We start from the raw sequence: 12,690 nt of genomic DNA, 5'->3' as shown, positions 1-12,690 counted from the left end.
ATTAGTGATGACTACTTTGAATATTGTACAAGTTCAACTAGTAGTTATGTTAACTTACGAGAATAAACAACTGATTTTAAAAAAGGAAAATTAAATTCAGAAATTTCTTAAACTGACAAAAAGTGGTATAGATTAAACAGTAGTTTTGTCTTCAGGAAGTAGAACTTCCAGCTCAGTTTAAACAAATAAAAAACTATCATTACCTTTTGACAGGACGTCAGTAAGCACTGTACCAGTTACAGTTCAAAGATCTTAGAAGAGAGTTAATAGAGTAAGAAGCAAAGATAGGTATAGAAGAGGGAAAGAAACAAAGCAAATGGGAAGAAGAATAGAGCAGAACAATAAAATATCAGGATTGTGGCTTCTGAGGGTGGGAGGTAGGGGATGGGAGCTAGAGGAAGGAAAAGAGGGAAAGGTAGCTAACAGGTTGGGTGTGGGATTGTAGCAGGATGATCGGATGTGTTGGAGTATGAGCTCCCATCTCTGAGTTCAAGAAAGCTAATGAATGAGGATCCAAATTGCCTAGATGGTGGTCCACTCCCCCAGGTACCTTCATTCATGCTGTAGAGCAAGTCCAGGGAATGGTCTAATGCAGACAGTTCATCTCTTTCCATTAATTCATTCTGCCTGTTTGAAGGTAGTCATTACCCTATGGCCTACTGGGCAGGGAACACAGGATGGTTTTTAAGTGAAATGAGTCAGTTTATGTGGGAACTTGATTTGAATGATATGCATTTTAATAGTGCTGGGACTAGAGTTAAGTGATTGCATGTGGGTGATAAGCTGTAGCAGGGAAAATAAGTTCAGTGATTTAATTCTAAAATGGTAACATAAATTTTGGCACATTATTGTTAACATCAGTCTCTCAGGCCTTGTAATTTTTATTTGAGTTTACTTGCAGATTTTCAGTGCGGTATTGAGTTTTTTCCATATTTCATGTTTTTAAATATAATAAAACGGTTTCTAAACAACAAATTACAGTTAAGTAACAAGAAACACTTATTAGAAAAGTATGAATTTGTGTGAAATTCATTCTCATATACCCCACTTTTACATTGATGTATAATTTATTTCACATAATAGTAATATAACATTGTGTTCAGTAGTGTCTTGTTCATAAAATTGCATTGTCACCATAAAGAAGTTACAGTTTCATTACACATTCTTTGCACAACTTCTTAGAACATTCCAAGCATTTTGATGTCCCATACTTGATGCACTTGTAATTAGTTTTCCTGCATTTTTATATGGGCAATAGTGGCATTTTTTTAAATATCATTTCTGGTCCATGTTCCTTTCTGCATCCTGCTGTCAGAAAGTGTCTATTATTATTTTCCTTACTTCTGCTGGTATATTTGGAATGTGTAGCCTCCGTATCATATGTGTTTTTATTAGATTAGTTGCTAATATCTTCATGAAGTTGAATCTGTTCAGTGTTGGAATTTGTTCAAAGCTGGGAATATTATTTCCTTATTTACACTGGTAACTGATATACATGAAAAAGAAAATAGTGGAGGCCATCTCCTGGCTTGCTGATTTGTTGACTAGTTTGCATTATTTTATATCCATTGTGTCAAAACCAGATTTTGTGGCATTATAGAAGGAAATATAGTCATGTTTTGTTGTGTATCACAGGTGGTACTTTGAGTGGTGCATCAATGACACAAGAACCACAGCTTTATATTTCTTAGGCACATAAAACAACAGTATTGCATTACTAGTGAAGCCATGTATTGAAGAGCCAATTTGTCTAATTTTATCTCTTTTTAAATTCTTTCTTAGAGTTCCTCTGTAGTTGAGTTTCCTCTTTCCCAGTTCAGACACCAGTTCAAGAGATGAGAATCAGTTGTCTGCCATTATGTTGCAATTAGTTCCCAATGTTGGTGTAGCAAGGTGCACTACACATTCTGTTGGTTTGCTCAACTTTTTCTCATTCAGTTAACAATGTCTTTCCATCAGTATCCTCCCCCAAGTATATACAGGGTGTCCCATTTATCTTGACCATATTAAATAACTGTTTGTCCAGAAGCAAATCTCAAAATGTTTGAAGCAAATGTTCTTTAGCCATCAGGGGGATATCAATCAGCACGATTGCCTTTGTTGTATCTTTGTTTTTTACAAAGATATGATCAGCGATATGACTCTTCAATGGCATCCTGTATTTTTTATTCGGTAATTCATTTCCTCAAGAAGCTATTCAAAAATGTATCGCAGTGTACCATTCACTGAAACACAATGTTATTAATTACATAACACAACATTGACTTTGAGCCCGGGATCACAAACTCGTCCACTTGCTGGAGTTGTCAGAAAACAAATGAAAACCAAGTAAAAAATCTCACAATATTGACTTTGACTCTCCTGTACCATTGCCCAGGACTAGAACATTCAAAGGTGCTCAAAGTGGTGACCCTGGACACTGATAAACTGGTGCACTCATTGAATGAAAGAATCATTCATTGCTTCCAGTGCTGCCCACTGAAGAGAATTACAAGCAAGCACGATATGTTCCTGCATGTCCTCTGGAGATGTTGTAATACTGCAATAGACAATGTCTTTAATGCATCCCCAAAGAGAAAAGTCATCTGGTAGGATACCTTCGGTTCAGAACACGATGTGCACACAAGGCATTATGTGCTGGACATCCATCGTGTTGATTCCACATAAGCATTCTGGTTTTTAGCTACACTTCACCCAGAAGAGGAGGAAGAATTCATCTGAGTAAGTTGGCATACACTGTGCTGTTTAGACTACCATTGATGAAATAAAGACCATTAATTGTAGTACCAAGCATCCCACACTGGACGTTAACTCTCCATTGACAGTGACGTTCCACCTGTCTAAGCCATTGTGGGTTGTTGCTGGACCAGTAATGCATGTTCCTTGTGTTTACCTGTCCTTTGTTTGAGAAGGAACTTTCATTAGTAAATAGAACATTGGAGAAGTAGTTCAGGTTGGCAAGGATTTGCTGCTGTGCCCACTGACAGAACTGTACACGATTTTGTAAATCATTCCCATGCAATTTTTGATGTATGTGTGCATGTTAAGGATGGAACCGGTGACATGTAAGAATACGATGTACACTGGTTTTAGGAATGCCCATCTTGTATTCAGGCTGTTGTGTGCTCACATGTGGATTCATAGCAACGAAAGCAGGAACAGTAACTTCGGCAGCTTTGTCTGTGTGAGTGCTATGATAATTGCGTTATCATGGGTTGAAACTTCCTGTTTCCTGAAGTGTTGCAACAAGATGAGAAAACATCCATTGGGAAGGTGGGTTCTTGTCAGGATATCGCTCTCTGTACAGTTCCGCTGCCTGCGTAGCATTCCGCCTACCTTCAACAACAACAGTAAAAGAAACGTTATGTCGACTGATGCAGTTTGTAGGAAGGGCAACCTTTACTGTATGCTTACTCTACACAACAATATTTAAAAGGACTAAACTACTGTACTAAATGTACTCATACATAAGAAAACAGTATTGCAATTACTGTTCTGCTAACTTACATTCCCCATAGATGAGTAGCATTTCTGCCTTCTCTTTGTTGGTGTACATTTTACTCACACAACTCTTCAACTGACGATGGCTGATGGAATGATGGGTGTGCATTATACTTATGTTTACAATTGTCCTCTGTCAATGTCAGCACATGGATGTGTTCCATTACCTCAAGTACCTGCACTAAGCGCTGGGAATGTCAATGTCAATGTTGTGTTATGTAATTAATAACGTTGTGTTTCAGTGAATGGTACACTGTGATACATTTTTGAATAGGTCTTCAGGAGAGGAAATGAATTACCAAATAAAAAATACAGGGTGCCATTTAAAAAAGTCATACCACTGTTCATATCTTTGTAAGAAACAAAGCTACAATGAAAGCAATCATGCTGATTGATGTCCCCCTGATGGCTAAAGAACATTTGCTTGAAACATTTTGTGATTTGCATCTGGACAAACAGTTATTTAGGGTTGTCAAGATAAATGGGTCACCCTGTATATGATTTGGAAGATATGCATTATGAGCATCAGTAAGACACATGAGCTTTATTCAGTATTTGACTGGTTTATTTGGCATGAGTATTTGGAACTGACACATGCTTCTGTGTGGAATTAATATTTCATCAACAGAAGCATGTGCTCCAAAATGGTATAGTTTCTGATCTTTTTCTCTTTCTTTTCGAGTGGATGAGTCATCAAATCGTAAACCAATAAGAGGACTTGACTTCTTTTCAAGAACATATTCCTCGAAAATCTTTGCTGCCATTAGTGTCTGTAGAGAACAGTGACTGGATATTCTAGTCCAGATGGCAAATGGTATAACAATTTTCCGATTCCTTTTGTTTTTGTGCAGCTAACAATTTTTGTAATTATCTCATCATTGAAAACTAAGTGTCATACTTCATCAGGCATAGAATGCTATTCAGACTTCAGGAATTGCTTTTTAGTGCTGTCATTTTTAGTTTTATAACATTACTTTCCCACACTTTACTGTGATTGTGTAGTCTCTCTGAGCTCCATGTGAAGCACTTATTTTTCCCCATAGAAAAACTGTTTTCTTCTTCTGTTGCACCATAATCTGAACTCCCATTGTCATGGCATTCACTATTTTTACTTTCATTTTCATCAATTTCAAACTCTTGTATTACCAGTGGACCATGACAGCTTATCATTTTCAGGAACAGAGGAGTCATATGAACCATAGTTGTCACTAAACATCTGCTTGTCATAAATCCAACTGGACCATCAGATGACATCGCCATGACACATTTACATTCAAGAGTCTCTTTTGACATTTTCATTGAAACTGAAATAGAAACATCTTTGTGCTACTTAACAGTGATTGTTTACTAAGAGAGTGAACTATTACTTGTAATATTGTTGAAAGCAACAATGACTTTTTGTAAAATGAGAGATCAGGAGTACACAGAATCTACATACATTAACTGTAAAACCGGCCTATGAAGCCTTTTTGATAAATTTGTAATAGTGGGTAGCAACAATTACAAAGCCACATTTTCACATCAGAGACAAATGCTCAGCTTGATGTTTGAGGTTGCAACATAATCAGTGTAGGCATTATCACAGAAAAATAGAGCACCACGATCTGAGAGACCAATGCTACCACTTATGGGTGAAGCAGGTACAGTAGTTCATCTTCACCAAGAGTCCGAAAGAGAAACATTTCATCAGTGAACATATTTCACACCAGAGTTCTGGAAGCTAAGGAATGCTTCTTTCTTGCAACCCATGATATAGTGTAGACTGTGGCCATCTTGGTTCGCATAACCACCATGATCTGTTTGTAAGTTAGGCTCTGTAGGTGAAGCAGTTATGCAGAAAGGATGAAGTTGGCTAGGGTGGCAAGAAACAGATTTTTCTGGAGACTTTCCAGCTGGTATTTAGCGATGATTGATTCATTGTTGAAAGTGATGGTGATACTCTACCACTGGAAGAGGCTTTGTGAATGACCCGCATAAGCAGGACCATTTCGTGAAGAAGAAGGAGAAGAGGAAGAAGAAGAAAATTGGGGGATGCTATTTTGATGGGCAGGAGGGTTACGTGTATATGGATGCTGGTGTACGTAGAGGTCACGTAAATGGTAATAAGGGAAATTTCAGGTAGAAGAGTTCTAGAAATGGATTTGAGTCATTGCAGTTAACAGTTGATGTGTTTTATGTGGTATGGTAAATTTGGCATGTTGGGTTGGAGTGACTGGGCGTTTGGAGGAAGAACTATTGAATACTAGAATAGTTGTCATTCTGCTCTCTTGTGTTGTGTGGATCAGGTGGGCCAAGGTCAGTGGCACTTGTTATAAGAGTCAAGCTGGACCTTTTTTGCTGTGAGGAGGATGATAGAGTTGTCTGCATTCAGATCAAGTACATCTTATCTCTCTGTCGCTGTCATATGCTGTGCACTGGAGGACATGTCAACTTCTACTTATCGTTTCTTACTGGGTTCACTGTTTTAATCTTCCGTAGAGTGTACATATAAGGAAAAAAATCCATATTAGAGGTAGTATATATTGAACATTTCTCCAGGTTTTTGATTTCATTAAATGATACTAATGAAAAGTTATTTTCTGGAATGAGTTTCATTCAATACTTAACTTCCAGCTCTCAGAATGCAGAGCATTCCTTACTCAGAAGTTATTAGGATAAAATTCATTCTATCATAAGTATTCACATGTCACAACACTTTATTTGCTATTGTTGGTGCATTAGATGGCTATACATGATAATCAGAAGGGTCACACTGCTCCAACACGACACAAAAACGGTTTGGCCCTGGACATGTGCTCTTTCTTAACTGTTGTCCACCCAGTCTCTTCTCTGTAGTCTGTGTATTTGAGTGGGAACTGCCTAAGCAGTTTTGGCTTCCAAAGATTTCTTGAAGTTGTATTATTATTATTATTATTATTATTAAACTTCAAATAATCAAACATAAACTATAGAAATAATACATTTTCAGGGCATTATACAGATTCTTCTTCTGAATATGTTGATTTACAAATCACAACCTAAAGATTTATGTGTAACAAGAAATTTTACATTTTAATGCATTTTGCATTTGTTAATATGCCGATAACTGTTTTACAAATGTTTTTTATTATTATTAGATTGCTTGTGAACTACCTAAAAACTGTGGGCTTGACATACTGACAAACCACTTTTCAGTAAGGTACAGAATTCATCTAGGGACTAAAATGGATTAACAGTAAAAATTCTTTTGGCAGATCTTTTAATTAGCTAGTAGGAAGGGCTGTGAGATTTTTTGGTAGGGTGTTGGCTAGTTTCAGCCCAGCATGTAGTGCATGTTTTTCATGCAAAGCTGTTCTGCGGATATTTACATGGTACCATAATTTTGTCTTTTATTATGCTGGTGTAAGTCACAGTTAAAGCTTGGATTTAGTGTCTTCACAAGCAATATAACTTTTATTATATATACACCTATAATTGTGAGTACACCTAATTTTGGCAAAAGGTTTTGATATGATTCTCTAGGTTTGGCACCACAGATAATTCTGATAACTTCGTTCTGTAGTATTAGTAGTGTGTTCAGTTGGTACACATTGTTGCATCCCATACTTCTATTCCATGGTTTAAATTTGATCAGAAAAATGAATGAAACTTAGTTTTATATGTATATTTGATAGTAATGTTCATCACAAATATGCTTTTAGACAACTTACAGGCTACGGAATTTGTATGCATGCCCCATTTAAGGTTGTCTTGGATTGTGATTTCCTAGAATTTTGTCAGTTTTTCCTTTTTTGCAGTGTCATTTCTCTGGATAATTTCATAGTTTTTCCTTATTTGCTGTGTCATTTCTGTGGATAATTTCATACGAAATTCTATTTGGTTCCTGGTGTTAAATTTAGCTTTCTGTAAATCTGTTGAAAGCATTATTTTTATTTACCAATATTCGCATAGTTTATTTAGATTTCCCTGACTTCAAGCTATCCACTATTCTCTCAGACATTCTTCTATGATAGAGTGAAGTACTTGTGTTTAAATCATTGGCTATATATATATATATATATATATATGTGTCTGTATATGTGTGGATGGATAGGTGTGTGTGTGCGCGAGTGTATACCCGTCCTTTATTCCCCCTAAGGTAAGTCTTTCCGCTCCCGGGATTGGAATGACTCCTTACCCTCTCCCTTAAAACCCACATCCTTTCGTCTTTCCCTCTCCTTCCCTCTTTCCTGATGAGGCAACAGTTTGTTGCGAAGGCTTGAATTTAGTGTGTATGTTTGTGTTTGTTTGTGTGTCTGTCGACCTGCCAGCACTTTCATTTGGTAAGTCACTACATCTTTGTTTTTTGATATATTTTTCCTACGTGGAATGTTTCCCTCTATTATAACCATATATATGTGTGGGAAAGAGCATACTTTGATGGCACAATGTGCACAATCAAAGAGCATGAAATTGGAGAACTGTGATGTTTTGCATGGGGATGCTTCACTATTATCCTGCTTGTGCCTGGAAATATAATAAGTTTTCACTTTTGATTGAACAGTTTCCCAAAGCTAAATGTTAAAGAGGATAATACTCATATTATATTTGTCAGGATCGTGTGCATCATGAAACTGAACCCTTGGTAAAATCATCACAGTCCAGAGAGCTTGACTGAGAGGAACAGAAAATTTCGTAAGCAAAGACAATCATTTTTGTCTCTTTGCAAGATTGGGGAAGTAACGTGATTTTTTTCTAAATAATTGAAATAATTGGAAGAATAGAAAAATTAATATAGAAGCGTGTAAACAAAAGCATCTGAAAGGATTCTGAATAAGAATAGTGCTATCCACCCTTTCAGCCCAAGAACACTATTTGTGTACATGAATGGAATAAGGTAGAAGGTGAAAATTGTGTTTTTATGTAGCTGTACACATTGATTAGTCTACAAGTGTCCCATTAGATGTGAAGCTGCCATTAAAGATTGCAGATACAGCTGAGTTGTTCAGTTGAGAAAGAAGATGACATACAATTACTCTATTAATAAATTTTCTCAAGATAATGAAGAAAGCTTAAAAACCTCATTCAAATGGTTGTTTGGAAAGAAAGTATTGAATATACTGTATGCAGGTGTGAGATACGTAGTTTAAAAGAGTTAGTCTGTGATTTACATGGTGAATATTGTAAGGCCTTAATCTTAAAGAATATTTTATGGTTGCTATGTATGTTTCATTGGGAAAATGTAAGATAAATGTAGGCTTACAATATTTAATTTCGAAAACTACAGAAATTTATTTATTCCAAGCTAAATACCCACATTATTCTTATTTCCAATGCACTTACGCTGGATTGTATTCTTCGTTTTCTGTTAAAAGTATCTGTTTTTCAGGGATGTATATGTGGTGGAAATGGATGCCGGTCCAAGAAACAATGGAAGAGATGAACGTGCAGATCGAGCTTCACTGCCAGTAGTCCTAGTACATCTTCATGAAGGTGGAGATAGTGGAGATACACTGCTAACTGAATTACACAATCTGACTTTGGTACTGAAGAGCAGCCAGCCTGTTCGATGGAGATTTGGTCACACACCTCGTAACACTGGAAAAATTGTTATTGTGGTCAGTATTTGCTTTTGTATGTCTGAAAATTCTGCAATTAAAGCAACATGGTTTAGTCCATTGTCATCAATTTTTATGTTAATAATATGCATGATAATTCATTATTATAAGAGTATCTCCAGTTACCTGTGACGCATTTGAGAATTGGGAATTGGTATGACGTTATACTTATTGCACATTTCTGTACATTGAATTCTGTTTTTCTTCAGGGAGGTTACTTAAAAGGAGGAGAGAGAGAGAGAGAGAGAGAGAGAGAGAGAGAAAGAGAGAGAGAGAGAACAGGCAAAGATAAAAAATAAAAGAAAATTTATGTCTTTGAAATCTGTTATCACCTGAATACAAGTTGAAATATGCTCACTATTTTTATATACTTGAATTTAGCATATTTCGTGACAGTACTCACTTTTCCGTGAAATTTTTATAAGATGATATTTGACTTTCTGTGTTGGCTTCAGTTGTCTAGTGAAAGTATGATTCCACAATTCACTTTCGTCGGCTGCAGAAATGACCCGGTTCAATGCGTTTGCTTCATTTTTGATGCTTCAAATACCATTTCTTTGAATGTGGTTCCTTCTTGATGTTTATATAAAAAAAGTAGTAACATAATTCATTTTTCCTGTTCGCTAGCAAATTATTATAACGGCAACCTGCACATTGTTCCACTGTCACACACACCGAGAGTTCACTGCCGACTGACTACGGTCAAAGACGACTCCAGTGTCAAAGACATTTTACACAACACACAAGCTTCAATTTGTAACCAGTCTCTTTGATATTCTTCATCACATCTACTAATATTAATCAATATGCTGTCACTCTCAAACATATAAGCAAATTAGCATAAAATAATGCAAATTACAATTCACAAAAAAAATATTTTGACAAAAATATAAGAAATCATTTACAACTTCCCTCATTGGATTTGGTATCGACAAATCTGGTAGAAAATAACACATCTCCCAGATCCATTACAAAGTGTCACTCAACATTGATGCTGAAGAACATACACTACTGGCCATTAAAATTGCTACACCAAGAAGAAAAGCAGATGATAAAAGGGTATTCATTGGACAAATATATTACACTAGAACTGACACGTGATTACATTTTCACGCAGTTTGGGTGCATAGATCCTGAGAAATCAGTACCCAGAACAATCACCTCTGGCCGTAATAACGGCCTTGATATGCCTGGGCATTGAGTCAAACAGAGCTTGGATGGCGTGTACAGGTACAGCTGCCCATGTAGCTTCAACACGATCCCACAGTTCATCAAGAGTAGTGACTAGCGTATTGTGACGAGCCAGTTGCTCGGCCACCATTGACCAGATGTTTTCAATTGGTGAGAGATCTGGAGAATGTGCTGGCCAGGGCAGCAGTCGAACATTTTCTGTATCCAGAAAGGCCCGTACAGGACCTGCAACATGCGGTCGTGCATTATCCTGCTGAAATGTAGGGTCATAGCCGGCCGCGGTGGTCTCGCGGTTCTATGCGCGCAGTCCGGAACCGTGTGACCGCTACGGTCGCAGGTTCGAATCCTGCCTCGGGCATGGATGTGTGTGATGTCCTTAGGTTAGTTAGGTTTAAGTAGTTCTAAGTTCTAAGGGACTGATGACCACAGCAGTTGAGTCCCATAGTGCTCAGAGCCATTTTGTAGGGTCATAACACATCTGAAATGTAACGTCCACTGTTCAAAGTGCCATCAATGCGAACAAGTGGTGACCGAGACGTGTAACCAATGGCAACCCATACCATCACGGCGGGTGATACGTCAGTATGGCGATGACGAATACACGCTTCCAGTGTGCGTTCACCACGATGTCGCCAAACACAGATGTGACCATCATGATGCTGTAAACAGAACCTGGATTCATCCGAAAAAATGACGTTTTGCCATTCGGGCACCCAGGTTCGTCGTTGAGTACACCATCGCCGGCGCTCCTGTCTGTGATGCAACGTCAAGGGTAACAGCAGCCAGGGTCTCCGAGCTGATAGTCCATGCTGCTGTGAACGTCATTGAACTGTTAGTGCAGATGGTTGTTGTCTTGCAAACGTCCCAATCTGTTGACTCAGGGATCGAGAAGTGGCTGCATGATCCGTTACAGCCATGTGGATAAGATGCCTGTCATCTCGACTGCTAGTGATACGAGGCTGTTATGATCCAGCACGGCGTTCTGTATTACTCTCCTGAACCCACCGATTCCATATTCTGCTAACAGTCATTGGATCTTGACCAATGCGAGCAGCAGTGTCACGATACGATAAACCCCAATCGCAATAGGCTACAATCCGACCTTTATCAAAGTTGGAAATGTGATGGTACGCATTTCTCCTCCTGAAACAAGGCATCACAACAACGTTTCACCAGGCAACGCGGGTTGACTACTGTTTGTGTATGAGAAATCTGTGGGGAACTTTCCTCATATCAGCTTGCTGTAGGTGTTGCCACCGGTGCCAACCTTGTGTGAATGCTCTGAAAAGCTAATTATTTGCATATCGCAGCATCTTCTTCCTGTTGGTTAAATTTCTTGTCTGTAGCACGTCATCTTCGTGGTGTAGCAATTTTAATGGCCAATAGTGTATGTGTTACTTCTGCTTCATGTTGTTATTGATCAACACACCCAAAAATTTAATGAATTATTTTTCCTTTATGCTTTATTGTTAAAGGGGAGGTTTAGCCTTGTACTTTAATGTATTGGTATTTAGTTACAGACTAGTTACAGGAAACCATTAATAATTTTCAACAAAATTTCATTTACCTTTCATGATGTTTGCTCTACAAAAATTTATGTGATATGATATAATCAGCAAAGAGAAGTGTTTCAGCTTGTTACTAATCTAATGGGAAATTATAATGATAATGACATGCATACAGGTTTATTACAGATGATTGAAATGGTGTCCCCCCCCCCCCCCCCCCCCGTAACGTAACTGTGTTGTTGGATGTAATGTTGCCAACTCAAAAGTTGTGAGTTGTTGCAGTAGTTCCCACATTCTTCCAATAATTAACAGTTACTAAAGAACATAACAGGTGCTGAAAAACTTTCTGTTGTGCTTGAATTTTATTAAAATTACTCTTACACACCAGAGGAATGACATTTCAGGACAAGGTTTCCAAATATGGACAGTGTGGCCATTCCGTTTGGTAATGACAAAGCAGTTCACACCATGGTATACTTCTGTAAGAGGAAATCTGTGACTCAGATAACTTAAACAGTATAAGTCAGCTTCTTGCTGCAGTTTAGTCTTTTAGCGTCTATAGGATTAGCTTGGGGACACATATTGAACATTTGTAACAAAAACTCATGAGTTTCTCAGTGTGATTGCAAAGTTCAGCAACAAGCTACGATAAATTTGTGAAACAGTTTCATTGTTTGTAATAACACCAAATAATGAGAATGAAAGTGCCTTCAATATTGAGCCCTGTGGTAAAATACTGGCAATTTGTTCTCTCGTCAAAGCACTGTTGCCATATGTTGCATTCCATTCAGTTAGTTAGATAAGATGAAAAATGATTTCCATTTTGATGGCTCATGTGGCCTTGTAATTCTGAGGTATTGACATTTTTCTAACAATATTATGAAAAGGAAAGTTGCTACTCACCATATAGTGGA

At 37.6% G+C, this 12,690-nt stretch overlaps 1 protein-coding gene across 1 annotated transcript in view; it reads left to right on the top strand.

The window, feature by feature from the left end:
* LOC124803162 overlaps positions 1–12,690 on the top strand; it is a 243,351-nt gene that overhangs the window by 96,474 nt on the left and 134,187 nt on the right. Inside the window, exon 8 of the mRNA XM_047264343.1 lies at positions 8,849–9,077. Within this exon, the coding sequence (XP_047120299.1) occupies positions 8,849–9,077 (229 nt within the window). The remainder of the gene's footprint in view (positions 1–8,848; positions 9,078–12,690) is intronic.

The sequence above is a fragment of the Schistocerca piceifrons genome, chromosome 6 (genome assembly GCF_021461385.2).
Source record: "Schistocerca piceifrons isolate TAMUIC-IGC-003096 chromosome 6, iqSchPice1.1, whole genome shotgun sequence".
Taxonomy (NCBI): domain Eukaryota; kingdom Metazoa; phylum Arthropoda; class Insecta; order Orthoptera; family Acrididae; genus Schistocerca; species Schistocerca piceifrons.
Note: the sequence above shows the minus strand (reverse complement) of the source record. Positions and strands in the feature narration are given on the sequence as shown.